Here is a 19,288-nt window from a genome sequence, read left to right on the forward strand (position 1 = left end):
CAGTTTCTATGCTGAAGAAGCATCAGGAGAGAGAAAGTTTCCTCCTGTTCCTGAATGCCACAACTGGAAACATCATACACAAACCTATGAAGAGGGGGGGAAAAACGCCAGCAAAACGTTAGCTTTGTTAGAACTGTCTTTTCTCAAAACCACAAGGGGACCTTTCCCAAAGAAACATCTCCCCCTGCACACTTCTCTTTATAAACAGAGCTATCAGCCCACCAAACTGCTGGACTGCTACCCAAGCAAGTCACTCACAGGGAACTGGGACACCGAGTCCTCACAGAGGCATTAGGATAATCTCATTTAGAGCACGGGCTGCCAGGGCAAAGATCCATGCCAGAAAGGAATTACTGCAGAGAAGCAGAGCCAGCACGAGGTGTTTTGTCACCCTGATGTCCTGTACAGGTACAAGCATATGTCCTGCTCCCTGCTGACCCAGCTGTCCTTCTCCAGCAAAGAGAAGGAATAACCTGCTGGCTGTGACCACCACCAGAAGGGACGTGCAGGTTTAAGAGGTTTTCAAGACAAGCACCAAGACCTCAATTTGTATATTGAAGCAGCTGAGCAGAGGTGTGGTTTTGTACTTGTAACAAACCTCTGTACTAGAAGCAGCCCAATAGAGAAAAACTCTAGCTACAAGAGAATAAAAATGATGCAGACTAGAAGTGTAAAAAATTACTAGTTGACATCTAAGGTGTAACCTTACTTGTCTATTCATATGACAAAACAGAGCCGGCATGGCCACAACAAAAGGAGGGCCTAAATTGCAACAGAAACGTAAGGACACTGACAACACCCCAGACTTCGCCCCTGAGACTTCTTCTCATTAATAAATAATACTTCAGCTCCATTCAAGGACTTCAAGTTGTGTTTTTGTGATACCAGATTATTTGATTTGCATTTTTAGTATAAAATAACTTCCTCTAAAATACCATTCACTTTACCTCTTGATTAAATGCTTGGCCAGTATTGAACTCAATTCAATGTCACATAGTACGCTGTACAAAAAGTCTAGTTAAAATAATTACAGTTCTTGATTATTTCATTTTTGAAAAACAGATTCCTGAAGTCAGGAATTGCACAAGACTGCTGGCTAGGTGCACAGGTCTTGCTCAATGCAAACAGCACATCAGCTCCGTGCCGTGCCCTGCTCCCCCCACCAGCCCCACGCCTGCTCTGGCTGCACATCAGGACGCACGTATTCTGCAGGGCGTTTTCCCTCTCCCTGTGCTGGATGTTATACTTTGCTCTCTGAGGAGACACCTTGCCAGGTCCTGGATGAACTAATAGTTTCCTGCTGGAAAGGATACGTTCACTTTTTTTTTCCTTGTCTAGGTTGGCAGTGACTGAATGAAGCAGTTCTTGAAGCCCATCCTCTGGCCCCTCGCTGGAGAAGGGAGTGTGTCACTCACAGACAGAAGTCAGGACAGACAAAGGGCTGTTTGTCCTGCATCTCCCATCATCCCTCCCTCTTCTCACCCCCGCTAGCTCTAGCTCTCTGTGTCTATCTGAAAATACACAGCTGCCAAGAAAGTGAAAGAGTGAAGCAGAAGAAAAAGGTATGTCGTGCTCCTGAAATTATCCTTGTGCACTTGTTCTTCTGGTGCTAGTTACAGACTACAGGATTAGAAATACATATGGGAACATGAAGAAGATTTGGGAAAAATCAGATACATTGTAGGCAAAAGATGTTATTCAAGACAGATGCATCAATATGATCCAGCTAAAGATAACTCTTTCCCTATCTTGCTGTTCAAAGCTGGATGTTATATATTAACATCTGAAGTTATTAAACATACTATATTGCCTGCCTGTACTTAATATTATTGCAAAGTTGGTGAACGTGGAGAGAGGTGTGTTCACAATGAATTTCTGTCTTTAAGAAAACTAAACGGGTTTTAATGAGAACTCAATTTCTGGAAAGAATCATGGTATTGATGGGAATTACAAAGCAGTAATTCACTGAACTCATTCTCAGTGGAATAGCTGCTGTCCTCACAATGCACCAACTGTTAAAGAAAAACAGATTTGAAGACTTCTTTAATGGAAAAAAGTTCTTAATATCAGTTATGAAGTTCTTGTGTAATGATTTCTTACAAATGCATTAATAAGCCTAACTATAATGCACCAACACCTAAATATTAAATGTTAAGTTTGGTTCTTTACAGGTGTTTCTGAGTTAGAAACCTGACAAATGAAAAAAAGATAAAAGGCATTTTATTTTGAATAGGTACTTCTAGCTCTCGACCTCAATACACGTTGAGATTGCAGTGTATAAGTTATGTCAAAAAATAAAAAGCCTCACCTTTTAAAGCACAAATTGCCAACTTGTTAACCCAGCACCTGCCACTGGACTGATTGGAACAGATCACACACCAAGACAGTACCAGTTAGATTAGAGTATCTGCTGTTTTCAGAATTAGGCAACTGGAGAGCCATAGACAAGAGTAAAAACTCTGAAAGGTATATATAATGGCTGACAGACAAAATTGTAAATATTTATCTTTTCCCAAACTAGAAGGATCTCTAGCTGTGCTGAAATATGCACCTTGTGCCATTTCTCAGTGTTCCCTGTGACTGTCTCTATTGCTAGCACCTGAGCTCCTACAAATATCATGGGGCATTTAAAGTGCATCTCTATTCTCATGAAATACTACCCTGTAGTTCTCAGCCATGGATGCTGAAACCTGGGTTATTCTGTTTGGTCTTTTTGTGACTACCTCTGCTCCTTGCAGATCCATAAGCTAGATGGTGCCAAATCACTTGGCAGGACAATTCAAACACTCTCGGGTGAATGAGCAGGGATAGTGGTGATTCTTGACTCACAGCTCTCAGTCCCAAACAAAATGTTTTCTTCAACACAAAATCCTAATTTTTTTCAAAGCACTTGTTTTCACAGCTGAACTTCTCTGAACTTTACTTACACCATGTCAAAGCAATCAGAGAAATAATTTCTTAAAATGGACTTCTGCAAATGCAAAGTGATCTTAAATATTTGTGGATGGTTTTACTCCTCTGATAGAATTTGAGAAGATATAATCTGGACAGAGAACCTGGTCAGGCTAGGCATAACTGGCATTACTATTTTTTCAGAAGGTTTTACATAAATGTAAGACTGTTTGTGGGCAGTGATTTTTGAGTCCCTTTTGCAGTTGGATTTATTCTAATTTCCTTGATTTATTTTTTTTAAGACAGTTTCTATAGTATGCAAAAGCAGATAAGGTCTTTGACATGCATTTTCAAATGCATATGCACTTCCTAGCTCTGCTATTTAACTAAGCAATTGGTAACATTCAATCATTTGTGAAACCATAGTCAGAAGTTGCAGCAGTTTGTCAGGGGAAAAACAATTCTGCTTCTGAAAGATCTGCGGAGTTCATCATCACTGATCCTGTGCAGGGAACTGATGAAACACTCCAGTTCCTTGGCGATCTTTCATCTGCAAATAGGTACCATTCTCTCACTGTAAAGAATAACCTTTTGAAGAAAGGTCTTTGACTGAAAGTTTCCTTTCGGTTACTAACTGTAAAAAAAAAAAAAAAAAAAAAAAAAAAAAAAGTAAATGTTTAAGAAAAAAAAAAAAAAAAAGACTTTTCTGAAAAACAGCAATGCTAAGCAAATAAGATGCATAACTGACCTCTTAGTGAAGTTGTCTGTCCATAACTCAATGGCACATGACTCTGCTAATACCAATTTTGGCAGCTATCCATATCAGCCATCTCAACAATGCACCCTAGCACTATCTTGTTATACTCCAGAGTGGGCACTGAGGTATCCCTAAAGTGTAGATCATGATTTCTGAATCCAGCAATTTGACAGTCTACAGAAAATGTGTCCATTTTCAGGACAGAATATGTTCCTATGAATTTTGAGCAGATCAGCAGCTGGCAACAGACTCAAATGAGCATTCCAGCTAAACTCCATATAGAGAAAGCTCATCCAAATTATTAAGAACAAAAAACGTGCACAAGAGCAAGATATTATAAATGCCTCATCCTCGGGGGAAGAACTGATAGAATAATCCAATCACAGAAAACAGGCACAGAAACCTCTGCTTCCTGAATTTATCTTTCATGGAACATTTCTTCCATTAAATACTTTCATAATGAAGTTCAATTACTTGAACAGAAAAATGTTAAATTGTATTCCTGACATTGGCATTTATCAAGGTATAGTATAAACAAACTTCCTCTTTGAGTATTAGACGTCCCTTAGCAGAACCCTCAAACTGCAGTGTTTGTAATCCCACGAAATAAAACCATTATTATAATGATTCTTTACCTGATTATGAAAAAAAAAAAGCAAAGTTAGAGCAGTGTTTACTTTGAGTAATTTTGAGGCCTAGACCTACTAAAGACGGTACGTTATTTAATACCACACTCCAAGGCAATTAAAAAATAGATCCTTAAGGCTCCATTACTAGTAGTTTATGGAGTCTTCTCATAAGTTCACATACAAGTTCATAGAAAGTAAAAAGAAAGATTGGATGAATTATGTTTCAATGACAGAAGTTAAAAAATACACAAGAGCTTAGTCATATTCCTTAATACTTTGGCCACTTATTAATAAATTTGAATTCCCAGATTTTCTTAACTATTTCTAGCATATCATGGAAAGTCAGCAAGAAATCTAAGGTAGTTATGTAACTATGCAGGAAAAAAAATATACTACCAATACAGTAAATTTATATGTTTAAAAGCTTATTGTTTGTTTTTCAAGTGTTACCTCAACCATTCTACAAAACATCAGAAGCAGGACTCAATTATCTTAGTGACCTCTGTACCTGACACTTTTCTTATCTAGATAAAAGCTCTGCCACCTTAACCTGAGATTTGATAGTCTTTGCTCACATGTTGTTTTATTCCTGGTTTTGGATTAGTTTAGAGTGCTCTGCTCTGCAGCCACACAAGACAGACCCAAACTAGCCCATAGTGTTGTAGCAAAGGGCCACCAACTCTGAAGTGCCAATGTGATGAAACAATCTTTTTGATGCTACCACAAATAAAGTTGGGAACGCTCACAGGGAGAGCTAGCTACACAGACTTGACCATTGTTTCAGGTGAGGTTTCAGAGCAAAATTCATTTTAAAATCCAGAGATAGCAAGTCTCTTTCATTGAAGCACGAGGCAAAAGCAGTAAAAAAAAAAAAAAAAAAAAGTCAAACCCACCAACCTCTCAATCCTAATACCAGTAAAAGAAGGACTAACTTAGAAAAGCAAATGCAAGTTCAAGGGTCATACCCAAAGCTTTGTGACACAGACTCTGTGCAAAGCAGCCCAGAAAAGCACAGCTGGCTTTAAGCAACCTCACACAGATGATGGGAAGCCTCATCACCAACAACAGTTCTGCAAGGAATAGTTTATCCTATCATTTAAAAAGAAATGTCTATTAAACTATAATGACCTCTTGTAGCGAGACTCAACTAAGTAGTTTTCAGTACCAAGATAGATTAAAAAAACTTCTTGGTAATGCTGCATCCCACCAGAACCTGCAGTGCAGTTCTTCCCAAGGGTACAGCACCTGGCAGCCCTACAGGGCTCTGGCTGCCTGGGCCATATAGCACTTCAGTTTCTCAGGCAGCCTGGGACAGCAGTCTGATTCAGCAGACAGTTTTTCCACAACTTCTATGGGGAAAAGATAGTATTAATTTCATGCGAATTACTCATTTCAACTGTCTCAAACAGCTGAAATCACCAGGAAGGCAATGAGAGCCACGAACATGTCCCCCACACTGGTAGCCACCGATACGTGCATTTACACTGCTGAGAGAACACGACCAGCTCAAAGCAATTTTCTCAAGGTGAGAGGCCAAAGCAACAACAAAATTGCCAGCAACAGAAGCCTCAATTCCCAGAGAAAGGATTCCTACAGTTGTATAGAAAGTAATGAATATCAATTCCATGGCAATATTATTTACCTCCTAGGAGAAAACACTTGCCAGCACAGAGGCTCAAACCTCCAAAAGTTCACAGGAAAGACAGAAAAATGTGAGCCAGAAAGCAAGATGGGGAAAAGACCTGTTCAACAACTATACCTGTGTCACGTACCTCATTTCTCTTTAGCACTCCTGCCGTGGGGAGCTTTGCAAAAATGAAAACACTCTCAGCTCTGCTTCTGCTGAGCACTCTCCTGGGTGCTCACATGGCCCCTTCCCAGCGTCCCTCCTGTTACAAGAGGGCTCTGAAGGACCACAACTGCCACGGCATCCACGAGGGCATGGAGAACCTTCGACAAATCGATGGAAGCCTGAAGGATCACTTTTGGGAAGGGAAGGGCTGCGAGACTGTCTGTTACTGCAACTTCAAGGAACTGCTCTGCTGTCCAAAGTAAGGTTACATTCAAGATCATAGAAACTTGCCGAGTTCTGTACAGCCATCCATTATATTTCCATCACTTTACAGTTTCCACTGGAGGAATAAGCTGCCATTACAAAGAAACACATTACTTGAGGTGGTATGAAGCTATATCAAGATATAACCAGTTACCTAGCACACTGGCAGTTTTCAATCCTTGTTTTTCAGGGCCTCACCTGGGACATGCTTAGCTTACTTTGTAAACCTGCAAGTGCCATTGGGAGGGGATTTAGCATTGCAATTGCCCAGCTTTTGACTCTTCTGCCAATAACTGTTTAAACTATCAACATGAACTACAAATCCTTATTCACAGCAGTTTGCAATGAAAATGTTTTCAGGACCATAAACAAAGCCATTTGATTTCTGTTAGCCAGTAAAGAGTTATGTTGCTATTCCAAGGCATGTGCATGTATGTCAGCTGAATTCTGTAAAGACAGCTGTTTTAAGTAGGAAGGCAAACGGGGGGAGAATAGGTTTTCAAATGCCTGCAAGGGAGGAAAAAGATTTAGAGACTTAGCCAACACTTTGCCTGCTGGCTGACAGTGTTGACAAAGCAATACAGAAATTCTCATGGAATGTGTTTTCGTTGTTGTTTTACAGAAAGAATGTACATCTCAATAAAATTAATATTTAGTGAATAAACACCACCAGCCCATACTGGTTTGAAGATATAAAATATATTAAGAGATTATTTCCATTCAGCTTTCCAGCAATGTCTTTTCTTCAGGAAATTTAGATTAAAACATCAACGCTTCACAACTTCTTAATGCTCCAGGGACATTGTAATGTGATGGCATTATATAGGCAAGCAAAAATAACTTTTTATATGAGCTCCTCTTGCCACACAAGTTTCTCAAGTCCCTTAAGTCCAATAAAAGATAACTTGTCCATACTCCTGTAGAGGACTAGATTTGAAACAAGCAGGAATGACTCCTAAAGCTAGAAATTTAAACATTTAGACCCAGAGCACTGTTTAAGTACATTTTTCATATTTCACTCTCCCTATAACCAGATACAGTGCCCTCACCCTGAAGCACACTTTGGGTTTCCAGCCTTAACCTGAGCTTTGAAAGCCTCTTACTTTGATACAAATACACAAGGAAGTCTTCTTTCATCCATCTTAAGGTACGGAAGACCTAATATGTGGATCTGTTCTCAGGGCAAATTGCACTAAGCAGAGTGCATGCATGTGCCAAAGTTCTTTATAATATTATGTATTTTGTAATTTTATTTTTACAAAGCTAAAATACCATTCCAGAGTCCTGGCACAATGGTCAGCCAAGAGAGTTTTTGCCATCACTTCTGAATCAGGCCAGCAGAGGTAGAAACAGTATCTTCATACAGACCTGCAGCTGCATTTGCATAGTTGGAAGGGCATCCCATATACACAATAGTAACACATACAACTCATCAAAAACTAACAAACATAGAAATGCATGTCACGGTAAAGCTCTAATAATTATTAAAATATCTAAATCTCTTTCAGGGAGATTTTCTTTGGACCAAAGGTATCTTTTGTGATCCCCTGCAACAGTGAGTGATCAACATCAAGTCTGCCAGTGAGGACAACAGACATCGTTCTGCAATTGCATAACACTTTCAATGGGAAAAATAAAACCAACATCAAGCAAAAACAATAATTAAAAAAAACACACCTCTCTCTCTAAGCACATTGCAGCACCTCTCTTTACAATGGAGAAAAATTTCCTTTCTTTACCTTTTTGGAATATGTAAGAAGTTCTCCCTTTGAATTTGGTAGCTGTCAATTAGCTCCACATATCATGCGAAAGACTGTACAAGAGCATAATAGTCTTAATATGCAGATCCCAGCAAAAAGCCTACCTTTTTAATAAGCACAGTGTTCTCAACTAGTTTTTATGAAGGAGTTTCAAGATTAAGCCTTCATGTGGTTAAGAACTCTTGCAGGAATCTATTGCAGTGCAGCTTCCTGTTGCTTTATTGCCTCTACACAGTTAATGTTGGTTTAAGCTGACACTATTCAGTACCTAGCACTTCCATACATAGGTTTCCACCTTCTACCTGGCCGTCTCGGAAAAAAAATAAAAACAAAACTCACACCATTCATCTTTGAAAATTCTACTGGAAAAAAGTTAAGATTCATACATAGTAAAGTACATGTAAATGATAATTATGTATAATTTTTCAGTTGCATCTGAAATCTTAAGATGAACATTGAACTCTTAGAATGCTAGAGCAGCAGTGATAGCATATATATAAATTCAGAAAGACATAGAAAATCAGACTGACACAGGGTCAGTTAAGGCAACATAAAAATACTCACTTAAGCAGCTTTTGGATCAAGCCTCATTTGAAATACAGTACCTGGGAATTAAAGTTAAAATCCCAGCTTTTTTATTTTTAGGATAAGGAAACAGTTGGGTAAATGAAGACAGAGGTAACTAGAAATATTGGAAGTAATCATCTTAATTTGAGTTATTGTGATCTAGCCTATACAGTTACCTCTCAATACCTGCTGAGGCTGATTACAGTATCAGAGAAAAGTAGCCAGTAATTTATATTCACTTATAAATTTAACAGCAGCCATCTGAACAAGCCAGGCTTAGAGGCAGTAAACTATCTTACTGCCTTTCAAATGGTAACCCTTTAGCCAGCCACATGAAAAGCATGTAGTACTGAGGTCACTATTTTTACCCCCTCAAATCAGTATATTGTTCACCAAATAATTTTACATTACACTGAAAACTGCTAGCATTGAAGTACCAAACTTATTTCACATACCATATGAAACATCAATGACTTTTTCTGTTAGTAAACAAGGGTTGGATGGGGTAGCAGTGTCTTGATTATACATAGCTAATAATAAACGTTTCAAGTAAATCTGCATGTACCATTTGCCAAGTAATTTTTAGGCTACTGGGTGTTAAACAAACAGTTTGTTTCACTAGGCTTTTTAAGCCTGGTTTGTGTAATTATTCCTGAGTCATTTGGGCTTCTTACCAAATCATCAATTAAGGAAAAAATAATCTGGCAACTCACAGTTGAAACATACAAAGTCAGTGTTTTGCTAAGAAAACATATGGTATCCACTCTTGTGCAAAGTCCTCTATAAACTTCTAGTAGTAGTAAGTGCAAGTAGCTTCTGATGGTTATGGCACCTAGTTCCTGTGTAAATCATGTTGCATATGCCTATCATCCACAGCTTTCTAGAGCAGGAGCAATAAGAACTGAGGCAGATACACAGCTAGGTTGTAAAGTCAGTAAGTGGTTTTCAGTTACTTCCCCTTCCACCACTACTGACTTGGAAAAATCCACAATCTGCTGGAAAAAAAGTTTTGCCACTTTCCACATGCAGATGAATAAGGTCACTTAGGCTATTACTTTAAGACCAATTCCCTATAGAAAATTGCTTTTCTTTCTTCCCACTCTCCTTCCCTCCTGAAGGATCTTCTACATGTCCTGCCAGACCTAAATGCAAACGTTCATCCCTGCCCTCCATTCTGTAAGAGAGAAAAAGCCTTTATCCTTCAGGTGCCCAGTTTAGCGCCAGTTTCTCTGGATGCTTTTCCAAATAATGTTTTGAAGACTACAAATTCAACCTGTGCAAAGACCATTTAGTAAACAATTTTGCAGACACTTCTGTGAAAAGGGTACTGAAACATCTCCCAAGAAATACCAACTTTAGCCACCACTAGCTAGATATCACTAACCCACTAAGCAGTTTGAACTTAGGCCATCACTGCAGAACTTCAATGTGGAAAGATCTAAGACACTGTGAGTGAAAGAAATTAGACCACTTATAGCTCCTGGGAAGGCAGCCAGTTTGAGTTTAGGGTTTATCATCATTCAGTTAAGCAACAGAGTGCCACAGGTCAAAATAGCAGAATGGAGCATCTTGGTTGCAGTGATGCCAAGAAAGTAGTTTTCCCAAAAAAACTCACAAGATTAACATCCATCAGTTTAGACCAGAGATACTCTCTCATTTTTCCCTATTTAAGAAATAGCCTTTAAACATCTGATAAGGTTAGAAGTTGCAGCAAATGCTAACTGAACAAACTGAAGCCATGTCCTCCTCTGCTTTAAGCTTCTCTTTCTGCCTTTTCTTCAACCCATGCACACAGTTTAACGCAGAAAGAAATATTTCATGTACCATACATTTCGAGTAGCACAATAACTAACAATGAAATCCAAGAAGTCATACATAATCCTGTCTTCAACATCACAGACTTTACTAAGATAGCCAATTAAATATATTTCTCATGGTACTTTATGTTTCAGTGTGTTCTTTGTTTTTGTTTTTAAGCAGCCTGAGTTAATGCATGTAACGAACAAGAAACAGCATGCCTATTAGAAGATACTGTATGAACCCAGCATAAACTCAGTCTGCCGTTCTCCAATTAAGTTCTTAGCAGCAGTCTACGTAGATGAATGGGAAAAAATGTCAGCAGCTAAAGAATTTTTTTCCCAAGTGGAAGATTTCTCAGCACAGTAAGCTGCAGCAGTCTTTTCATCCATGCTTATAGCTTTGAAATTCAAGAACCACATTTTTTTTTCCCCATTTTAATATCGGAGCAGGAAGGCTTGAGTGCTTGGAAGCACATATCCAAGCAATGACAAGATGAATAAACAAATCAGAAAAGCCCACATCAATTCTTGTTTCCAAAGAGGAAAATGAAAATGTTATTCAGCAATTTCTGCCCTGCTAATAGCTGGAACTGTCATTTAAAACCTTTTACTCTAGGAAAAAGAGCCTATTGCTAAGTCTGCCACTTTTTTTTTTTTTTTTTTTTTTTTTTTAAGACAGCTTTGCATTATGAGAACTTGAAGTACATTCATAAACGTATTACTGGTAGATTTTAAATGAAAAAAAAAATCATTACATAAGGAATTAAAGCTTAATTATTAAGAACAAGTAACTCACCAAATAAGTTAGACACATCCACTTGAGCAACAGTATAAGTGATATTTATTTAAAATAGTTTGCTGAGGAAGTTTGTTTCATAAGAGATGGTTTTCAAACAAATCAGCAAGGTTATGAAAAATAAAACAGAGAAACTCTCTTGGGAGGAAAAAGTTACAAAGAAAGCTTTTGCATATCAACAAAAACCCTCAGTCTTTTGATTTGCAGCGTGAGTCTCAGTCCCAACCTTTTCTGTCTAGTGAACACCACTATCCATCTTTAGATCTGGTTTGTTCTTGTCATTCTTCACTGAGTAGATGAAATATGTTAAGGTGTCCTTTTCATTCACTGGAATTGTCCTAAAATGGCAGCCAATTATCTACAAAGGAAGAATGCAAGGAAATTAAATAACCACTTTTATATGCAGAAACGGAAGATTCAGATTTAAATAGACTACATTAAAAAATGTTTAAGAGCTTGATCAAAAAGCTTAAAATTAATAGAGGAAACTCTACCTCCCTTCAAAAGTCCTTATTAGTCATACAAAAGTTAGGATAGGAACCATTTTATTGAGAACTCTGAAACAAATACAGCAGATTGTACCCTAGTTTCCAAAGTAAAACATGCAGAAAATTGTCAGAAAAAAAATAATCAATTCTCACAACAAGCATAGGAATATCATTACATCTATGTAGTCAATGCTTGAATCCTATAGAACGTGTAATGACTATTGAATATCAACAGAACTACAGCACAGAAATTAGGCTACTACTCATTACTCAGGCTGAAGAGGGACCTGTATCATATAGAAAAATGCAAGATCCTGAAAAAAGAATTTAAGACTGATTATTGAACATTCAGCTCTTCAAAACAGAGCCATCAGGGATAAAAATTCACTGTGGTATACATACTAAAATGTCTATTTCTACAGTTTGAATCACTTCTGTAATTCCAGAAGTTTTTTTTTCCCCTCTTCATCAAAATGGACTGTCAGCTTTATAAGTATTCACATTGACTGACTGCCTCAGTCTGTTCTCTGGCTTTTTGCAGAACAATTTTTTAGACTAAAATTAGCAAGAGGAAGGGAGGAGAACAGGACTGCTCTTTGAACTACCACAAGGTATAAGTGTTTAAAACAATTAGCAAGTTAGAAAGCTTTTCAAACCCCTGTCAGAGACAGTTTGACAGAGCCCTTTAACATGGAGTTTTAAGTAACAGCTAGCAGAACGACCATTGTACATTAGGATAGGTTACAGGAAATCATATGGCCTATAAAGTAAGGAAGTTCTGTGGCTATATCTCACAAAGACCAGTAGGTCAGTCAAAGCACATGACAGAAGCTTTGCCTATTCACATGAAGCAGCACAAGCAGCATATGCTACTGCAAATATCTCATGAGATGCACCTAAAACAGACCCTTAGAAATGCCAGATCTATGGGGGAAAAAAAAAAAATAAAATCACTTGTGCTTTTTCAAATCAGTCCTGCTAATTCAAGAACTAGCTGTACATCAAGAAAAGCAAACTGGATTTAAATTCTTACTCATAGAAGCAGCAGCAGCATTGTTCTTTTACAGCTTGGCCTTGAGATCTCTCACACATTTAAGAACCTTGGCTTTAATCCACACTGCTTTGTAGAGAGATCAACAAAATGCCTGCACTGAAGTACAACTGAGCATTACTGCACAAAACTGAAAAGGTGGCAGCTGTACTTCCCTCCTGAGAGAGACACCAGTGCTTCCACATATTTATATCAGCAGTCTGTATCTGCACCTTAGCAGTGTGGAAGAGTTCCTTTAAAACTGCACTCCCATACAGTAAAGATACATACAGCTGTAGTCACTGCTTCATCACTTTTAGAAATATTACTGAGAAAAAAGAATTTCATGACATTCCATTCTGCGATAACAGAATTGTTTTTAATTGATAGAAATTAATGATCAATTGAAATCTGTTTTTCACGTTTCTGTACTTTCAACACATCAACATATGTCTATATTAACTAGGGTTTTAAAGCTAAGCTTGAGCCTTACTAGAATTTCATTGCTACATCAGTTCCCAGCTATCATCAGCAGGACTCTTAAGCTGAAGCTGTGACTGATACACAGGCTACAAATCCACAATTATATGATATTCAGAGAGATGCAGATCACCTTACCATTCAACTCAGCACTTTGTGTTTTTAAGCAGCATACATTCCTTCTCAAAGTTAACAGTCCCTCCTCTGGAAAAAACTTTTACTTTTGATTTACTTGGCTCAGGAGCTGTGGCCAATGAAGGAAGCTAGATAAGCTGCTCCTTTTTGTTCTCATAAAATCCAGATTACACATGCACTTTATGCAAGGATCATATTGTATAGAGAAGAAACACACATGCCATAGCAAGTTGCATTCTCTATTATGGAACAAACACTCATACATACTTCAACAAGCTGTGCTTTGTTAAGTCCTGGTCTGGTCTGTAGCTTGAAGTGTCTTTTGTACCTTCGAAGTGTGTTTACTTGTAACTGATATAAATCAACCTAGAAGAAAATGAGGGAAGGGGAAGAAAGCAGTCTTATGTAACTGATAAGGTTTCATTTATTAATAGCTTGCCTCTCAACATTTTAGGATCTCACGCATACAAAAGCATAGATCTTTGGAGCTGACAGTCTTATTTTGACAGAAAAAAAAACAAAAACAAAAACAACAGAACTCCACCCCACACCTTCAAACAGAAAGAAAAACACTCCAGTTCAGTTTAAGAGCAGTTTACTGTTAGTGAACATGGCTCTTCCTCCTGTTAGCAGCAGACAATATTTGGAACTCACTATTGTACTTCAATATTTTCTTTTTTTTTTTTTTTCCCCGTTTGTTCCCAGTTTTGAGCATGCTTGCACAAAGGCCAGTAACAAATTTCATATAATATCTGATTCAAAGGATGCTTTTGTATTGAGATTTCAGCCATCAGATTTTACACAGGTTACATGCAAGACATAGCACATCTGTACCATGAGACAGCATGCATTAGAACCAAGAAAATGTATTGAGTACAAAGTTCTCTGGCTTTAGGTGAGAGAAGGAAACAGCTGCTCCTGGTCTCCAAACATGTCCCTGCTACATAAGCACAACATAGGAGGTATGTGCACAGGCATAGTTGCCCAAAACTATTTTTCAGTGTGAGTTGACAGTTGAGAGAATTGCACAAGCTCCTTTTAGGGATATAAATACACAACCTCAACCCAGTACTCCCTTGGTTTTAAATCCCACAAACTCTGATCAACAGTCACTTCTCCCACCAACAGCTTACCCTCCTGGACAATGCAAAAGAAAGTGAAATCAAAAGACTGAGGAGGAAAGTAAACTGACAAAACAGGCTGAATGAGAAGTTCTGTTAGGTCAGTTGCTATTGCAGCAGTGTTCTCCAAACTTCCTGCACTAAAGATCAGTTAAGGCATTCATTTCTACTTTAAAGCCATTTAGCATTCTCAACTATAGAGTATTTTGTGATTTTGGGTAACAACAGTGCTAGTGCCTACTTGGTAACCTGGCCAGATGTGATGCAATGCTTCCTTATGTGCAGGAGGATGGGCATCCCCTGGTACTTAAGCCATACTGTGGAAGCCTAGTCCTCTCGGTAACAATCACTAATATCTAGTGATGGTCATAACCGAGGTGGAAATTGGAAGGCCCTGCAGGTGCTCAGAATATTTTTTTCCCCCCCTTAGTAAACTGGATAGCAATTGAAAATATAAGTGGTCAAGGGCCAACAGGCATGAAAGGTGTATAGTAACCACATGGGAAGTGCATACTGCTGTTGTCCAAATGGCTAGCTGAAACTCCTCAAAAGTACTACCCTGGCAGCTTTCTTTCCTGCAGTAGAACCATTAAAAATACACTTGCTTTTTTGTTCTAGAGATATCCATCAGTTGTGTCATACTTTATTATTCTTGTCTGGGAAAACAAAACAGGCTCGCTGAAGAGCTGCAATTACCTCTCTGCCAGACAGCTACCTAAAGCCACACAGAATATTAGGTTTAAAGAGAACTTTCACAGAAGCGATCCAACATGTTTACCGACAAAAGATACAGTCCAGCATCGAACTACTTCCAATCCCCTAAAATCCTCTTAGTCAGAGCCTTCAAACTGGAGCCATGTGCCTTCAGGCAGGGATTCTTGTACAAAGTTTCATCACCTATATTGCTGATTTCTGCAGATGCTGACCATAAGGATGCCATTAAATTAACACTTACGGAGCAATTTCGAAAGAACGCTTTAAAAATCCCTCTTGGAGAAGACCAGGTAGGCTCTGCTCAAAATTAACACACGGGCTGTAGCAGAAATAATCCAGAGCACGTGTAGGAAGAAGAGAGCCCTAGGTACATTCTCTCCCATTATATTATTGGAAAAGGTTTGAGAGCTGTGGATCGCTTTCATAATGGGTGATGTTTCACTGGTCTGTAGTGCAGAAAGCAAGCAGAAGTGCCATCCTTCTCAGCTCATTTTGAGTACAGCTCCCTGAACATCGCTTCCCCCAGCAAGGGCTAAACACAAAGAGCTATGACTAAATTTTCCATTAGACTAAGGTAACAGGGTAACTGCAAGAACCATCTGCAACACATTTTGCATGACAGGCAAGGATTAGAGGGATGGGGCAGTGAAACATTTATATCTCAAGTCTTACATGCAATTCCCTTCAACCTCTGCAAAGAGAGGTCTTGCTAATAAGTAGCAAAGCACAACTTTCAGTAGGACTGTGGAAACAAATCACTAAAGGAGAAAGCTGGAAGCAGCAGTTGTCTGAGAGAACTAGCACACACTTTAAAACATTCTAGAAAGTCTTGTTCTTTTTGTTCTGCACAACTAACGGAGCAAATCAGGAGTCAGCCTTTTCCCCACTCCCCAAACTAAAGCTGTAAGAGTGGGAAAGCAGATCTGCGCAGACTCAGCGGTAGGTAAGAGCAAGCTTCGCATAACTATTAGAAAGAGCAACTGTTTGACTACCTCTGGAGTGTCGATGTCTTGCACTGGCGAGTCACCATCATCATCACTGCCTTTCCTCTTTCTTCTATTCCTCACGCTCTGAATTAAGTTTTTGTGGAAGTCACAGATATAAAGATGTCTCGCCTAAAAGAGCAACATCGCAGCTTTCAATCACCTCCGCGTAAACACCTCCTGGGCGTCCGACACAAACAAACGCGCACACGGCGCTATCCTCTCGGCCAGCCCGCTGGCAGGGCGCAGGGAGCTTCCCCACCCGGCCCCGCCAGGGCAGGAGGTGCCAGGAGGTGCCGTGCTGCAGAGCCCTGCCGCCGGCTGGGCCGGGGAGCGGCGAGGCGCTGCAATGGGCTGGCGCGGCGAGAGGAGCGCGGCACAGACACGTACAGCCCGCCCTCCGGCTCGGGGATCGCGAAGCAAACAAGCAAGGGAAAAAAAAAAAAAAAAAAAAAAAAAAAAAGAGAGAGAGAGAGAAGCCAGCAGGAAAAGCCGCCTCACGCTGTTTGGAGGACAAAAATCCGCCTCTCGCCCCACATATCCCCCCTCCCCGCGCTCCCACCGCCGCCAAGGTCAAGCAGCACGCAGCTTTACCCCCAGCTCCCCTCTGTAGGGCCGCGCTGGCTCCGCCGGGGCTCCCCACGCGTGGGGCCGGGGCCGGGGCCGCTGCTCAGCCCCGTGCCGAGCCGGGCCGCGCCCGATGGCTGCCAGGCGGCGGGGCGCGGGGGGAGCCGTGCGGGTGACGGGACGAGGCGGGGCGGCCGCAGCCCCGAGCTAACTAACGGGGCTGGGGCAGCGCCAGGAACCCCGGCAAAGTCCGGCACGAGGAAATTAAAAGAAAAAAAAAAAAAAAGAGTGGGGTGAGACGAGGCTGCCACGCCGCCGGATGAAAGAGTTAAAAAAAAAAAAAAAAAAAAAGAAATGGGAAAGAAAATTACTAATAAAAAAAGGCAGAACTTTAGGGAGGGCAGCGAGCTGCTGGGGATCGGGGAGAGCGGCCGGGCTCGCCCCGGTGCCGCCGGCCCGTGACTCACGCTCTTGTCCAGCTCGATCTTGACCTTCTTCTGCGAGATGCTCTTCTGGATCCGCTTGCTGAAGCTGGCGTTGCCGGCGGCGCGGCCGCAGCGCTCGCCCTCCTCCCGCAGGCAGCACAGCTGCCCGGCCCCGGGGCCGCCGGCACCGGCAGCACCCGCCGAGCCCGCGGCGGCACCGGCACCGGCTCCAGCACCGGCACCGGCACCGGCGGCCGAGCCCGGAGCCAGCCCCGGCGGCGCTGGCGGCGGTGGCGGCACCTCGGCGGCGGAGCCCGCGCTGCCCAGCGGGGCGGCGGCGGCGGGGTCGGCCCCCCGCGGGGTCACCTCCTCGGGGGCGAAGCCGTTCATGCCCGGCGCCAGCCCCGCGGCAGGGCGCTCCCGTTCCCCCGCTGCCGTTTCCCGGCCGGTGCCGCCCGAGTCGCCGAAGCCCCCCGCGGCTACCGGAGCGTCGGCGTCGCCCCGCGGGTCGCCCCACTTCCTCCTTCCCCCTCCGTCATGTGGGGACTCTTCAGCTGTTTCCTATGTAACAACAGCAACCTGCCCGCCGCCGCGCGCCGCCCTCCGCCGCGCGGGGCGCCACGGGAAACGCAGTCCCGCCGCCCGCAGCCCCCGCCGCGCGGCGACGGGCGGGGAAACTACAGCTCCCGGCGTGCCCCGCGGCGGGACGGGGGCCGGCCATTTTGCCGAGGCGCCGAGCGCGCTGGCCGCGGCCCGCCCTCTCTCCCCCGGGTCTCCCCCTCCTCTCCGCCCGCCGCCGGGAGGCCGGGCCCGCCGTGCTGGGGCGGCGGCGGCGGCTCGGCCCCGCTCTTAAAAGGCCGCGCTCCCTTCCCCCGCTGCTGCCGGTCGCTCCTCCCCGGCCGCGCGGCCGTTGGGATTTGAAAAGCGGGCGGCGGTTGCAGGCCGCGGGGGGCCCGAGGCGGGAAGGCGGGGAGTGAGGAGTGAGGAGTGAGGGATGGCGGCGCCCCCCCGGCGCTGCTCCCGGCTCGGTTTCTCTCCCCCGGAGGCTCGCGTTGGGTGCCCGGGCAGAGCGGAGCGAGGAGGCCTTTGTTAGGGCTGCCTCGCTGCACGCGGGGTTCCGCAGCACGGGTCTGCGAGGACAAAGGCAGCGCGGGGCAAGTTGCGAGTGTGGGCGTTTAAATGGTCCCTCTGGTAATAAAGGCGGCTCTGACAACCAAAAACACCTCAGGTTTCTGTAGCGCTCTCAGTAACGGTGAACCTTGCCCTGCACAAGACTAGCTCAACGCTGCAAACAGCGACAAAAGTATTTTTGCTTTCCAGACTGCACCAAACTGCACTAGGGACGCTGCCGTGAGGCCATTTAACAGTTCAGCTGGCGGCAGCGCGGTGACAGAAGCGGCAAACTTTGACCTGCTGCCATGCAAAGCGCACGCACCGGCCAGCGAGGCTCCGCTTTGCTTTCGAGCCGCGGCGGACATTCCCCGAGAGCCCCGAAGCGGCAGCGGGGCCGGCCGTACGCGGGGCGCGGTGACTTAATCGCGGAAACACGCGGCCCTATCCATTACGGCGCGTTCTCAGCGTGCAGAAAGGAGCAGAAGAGTAGCGGGGAGGTCAGTGAATGATTTGAGAAGACGCAGATCCGGTGTAAGCCAAAGTTCTGCGCGAGCCAGGGAACATGATTATACCGCAGTTTCAGTTTGTGCTGCAGATGGTTTTTTAATCTGATTACATAACTCGGTATTAGAGAGTAAGGGCAGGTCCCGCTGACGCTCCCAACAGTTGTAATTGAATGAAGGATACAGCAACTGAAGTTAGGCTGAGCTTAAAGTAACAGGCAACAGTTACACAAAAGGGATGTTTCAGTGATTAAGGGGAGGAATTGGGTAAGGGTTGGAAAAAATATCAAACCCTCTTTTGTTATCAACCAGGCTGAAGACTAAACGAAGCATCTGGGTTTAATTCCACATTCTGCCACTGTATAATCTCAGAGAACAGACGTTTAACTCACTTGTAAGGGTTCTCGTGATTTGACCATTTCAAACATCGTAATTATGTTAACATTAAAACAAAACAAAGAAAAGGAAAAAAA

The 19,288-nt window shown here is 42.6% G+C and overlaps 2 protein-coding genes across 2 annotated transcripts; one reads left to right on the plus strand and one right to left on the minus strand.

Annotated features, from left to right (window-relative positions):
• The first annotated feature begins 1,471 nt into the window (after window positions 1-1,471).
• SCRG1 (stimulator of chondrogenesis 1) lies at window positions 1,472-10,605 on the plus strand. Its single transcript, XM_032186423.1, has 3 exons — window positions 1,472-1,562; window positions 6,066-6,329; window positions 7,843-10,605. Exons 2-3 carry the CDS (start codon window positions 6,094-6,096, stop codon window positions 7,895-7,897), a joined length of 291 nt encoding a protein of 96 aa, XP_032042314.1. The 5' UTR covers window positions 1,472-1,562; window positions 6,066-6,093; the 3' UTR covers window positions 7,898-10,605.
• A 673-nt stretch (window positions 10,606-11,278) lies between these two features.
• On the minus strand, window positions 11,279-17,753 carry SAP30 (Sin3A associated protein 30). Its single transcript, XM_032186422.1, has 4 exons — window positions 17,242-17,753; window positions 16,217-16,339; window positions 13,657-13,755; window positions 11,279-11,614 (listed from the first exon to the last, which is right to left on the minus strand). Exons 1-4 carry the CDS (start codon window positions 17,587-17,589, stop codon window positions 11,492-11,494), a joined length of 693 nt encoding a protein of 230 aa, XP_032042313.1. The 5' UTR covers window positions 17,590-17,753; the 3' UTR covers window positions 11,279-11,491.
• Window positions 17,754-19,288: the final 1,535 nt, after the last annotated feature.

The sequence above is a fragment of the Aythya fuligula genome, chromosome 4, assembly GCF_009819795.1.
Source record: "Aythya fuligula isolate bAytFul2 chromosome 4, bAytFul2.pri, whole genome shotgun sequence".
NCBI lineage: Eukaryota > Metazoa > Chordata > Aves > Anseriformes > Anatidae > Aythya > Aythya fuligula.

Coding starts and splice junctions, on each gene's coding strand:
- SCRG1 (XM_032186423.1), top strand. CDS start 6,094: ATGAAAACACTCTCAGCTCTGCTTCTGCTGAGCACTCTCCTGGGTGCT. Junction 6,330..7,842: donor GAACTGCTCTGCTGTCCAAA/GTAAGGTTACAT, acceptor AATCTCTTTCAG/GGAGATTTTCTTTGGACCAA.
- SAP30 (XM_032186422.1), bottom strand. CDS start 17,589: ATGAACGGCTTCGCCCCCGAGGAGGTGACCCCGCGGGGGGCCGACCCC. Junction 16,340..17,241: donor AGATCGAGCTGGACAAGAGC/GTGAGTCACGGG, acceptor TTGCTCTTTTAG/GCGAGACATCTTTATATCTG. Junction 11,615..13,656: donor ACAAAGCACAGCTTGTTGAA/GTATGTATGAGT, acceptor CTTCCTTTGTAG/ATAATTGGCTGCCATTTTAG.